The 1,850-nt window shown below is 37.1% G+C and overlaps 1 protein-coding gene across 1 annotated transcript in view; it reads left to right on the top strand.

Annotated features, from left to right (window-relative positions):
- Positions 1-1,850, top strand: part of LOC112154145 (thyroid hormone receptor alpha) — a 165,172-nt gene that overhangs the window by 135,409 nt on the left and 27,913 nt on the right. The window contains exon 5 of the mRNA XM_024284860.2: positions 661-722. Coding sequence (XP_024140628.1) covers positions 661-722 — 62 coding nt within the window. The remainder of the gene's footprint in view (positions 1-660; positions 723-1,850) is intronic.

Here is a 1,850-nt window from a genome sequence, read left to right as displayed (position 1 = left end):
TGTGCCAAAGCAAAATTTTGTCCCCAGAAACCAAGGTTTTAACTGAATTTAGATGAAAATGAATTGTTGGATCCCTGGTGGGAAATGACAAAAATAATCTCTGTATTTGATCTGCTTTACTCTCACATTAAGTGGACTATGTTGTTGGTTTTGTAGTTGCTCATTTTGGTCAGTTTTTATCCAATTATTCTACGCTGAAAAGCTCAGTTATCTCCTCACTACAACATATTAACACATTTTCCAAACCTGTCCATTAAACAAACATATTCACATTTCCCTTTCAAGCTGTTCTTTTTCTATTTTAAATGCAATGTTTCCCATTATATTTTTTCTTCTGTTAACCATAGTTAGTCTTTGTGCACATTGTAGTGAGCCACACCAGGATTCACTTGCAACTAAGCATAGGAGCGGAGTGTCAGAGGATGCTAACTCCATTCTAATGGCATTAACGCACATTAATGCACATTGCACTAAAGTATAAAAATACAAATTCTTTTCATCGTTATTCATAATCTAGAGCTAAATTATTTATGTATAAATGTCAAATTTCTGAAATCTTTCTGCAAGGATTACCTGTAACACCCAGTTTTTAAAACATCATGTTGTCAAACATTTCCAGGCACTGTGAGCTCATTCTTTGTCTTTTCTCTCCTCTCAAAGGTGGCTCAATGGCCCTAAAAGGAAGAGGAAGAACAGCCAATGTTCAGTGAAGAGTATGACTGGTAAGTACATGAAAGAGAGAATTTCACATCCGTCCCACCTGAATTGCGACTGAAGTCTGAATTTTTGAAGCTTGACAAAGGTGCACCGTTGCTCTTTGTTAGTGGGTGATCTTTCATTGCTCTTGCAGCTTTTTTACTTCAGGTCTCTTGTGGATTTACTTTTCATTGTAGTTTTAGATGTTTCTTTATTTGTTTAGAAAAACATTTTGTCACAGTTACTGCAAACATTGCTGCATTGTTCACATTACGTTTTAAAATAGCTGTATTTTCCTAGAGGACAACAGCAGGGCCCCAAGATGGTGCCAGAGCATCGTTAGCCGGAAGTCCTCAACTGAAGATTAAACTAAGTTCACGCTCTTCCTCTTGAAAAACACTGGAACTGGGTTGAGGTTAGAGTAAGGATTACGATTAGGAATCTTCTAGTAAAGATACGTAAATTTAGCTTCTGGCTGCAGTTGCGACATTTCTGCTTCTGGCTAATTAAGAGCTTAATGTTGTGTTTGGGCGCCATCTTGCATGCAACCAAGGACGCACTGGATTATAAGATGCACCGTCAATGGATTTTCAAAGTTATGTCTTATATAAAACGCACCAAACTATAAGGCACTTTAAGCAAGACTAAAGAGTCAGATTTTGTTAACTGTTTTTACAATAACTCTGGAATTTGTTGGTAACACGCTACACGTTAGTGTTGTTTGAGAAGTTAGCCGCATTATTGCATTTACAATACGAGTCTCTCCCAGCCTTATTTGCAACACCTTAAAAAAAACGGATTGATACTGCAAAGCAAGCGTGACTGTGACTACGCCAACTCCCAACCTTGTGAGTAACAGGTAAAAAAAAAAATAAATAAAAACCACTCTCCAACACCGCTATACCTTAGCCATGTTAACATATTCAAAATATCTGTAGCCCTCTAACCTAACATAAAAAAATATAGTCTGATACAGCTAAAACCAACGTTCATGTGACTATGCTAACTCCCAACCTTGTAAGTAACATGAAAAAACACAGTTTGACAACGCTACATGTTAGCCGTGTTAGCATATTCACAATAACGCCCAACCTTGTTTGCAACACGTAAAAATACAGACTGATACAGCTAAAACAAACATTCCTGTAACTTTG

This window comes from Oryzias melastigma, linkage group LG19, assembly GCF_002922805.2.
Source record: "Oryzias melastigma strain HK-1 linkage group LG19, ASM292280v2, whole genome shotgun sequence".
NCBI classification, from domain to species: Eukaryota; Metazoa; Chordata; class Actinopteri; order Beloniformes; family Adrianichthyidae; genus Oryzias; species Oryzias melastigma.
This window is presented reverse-complemented; position numbering and strand designations above follow the sequence as displayed.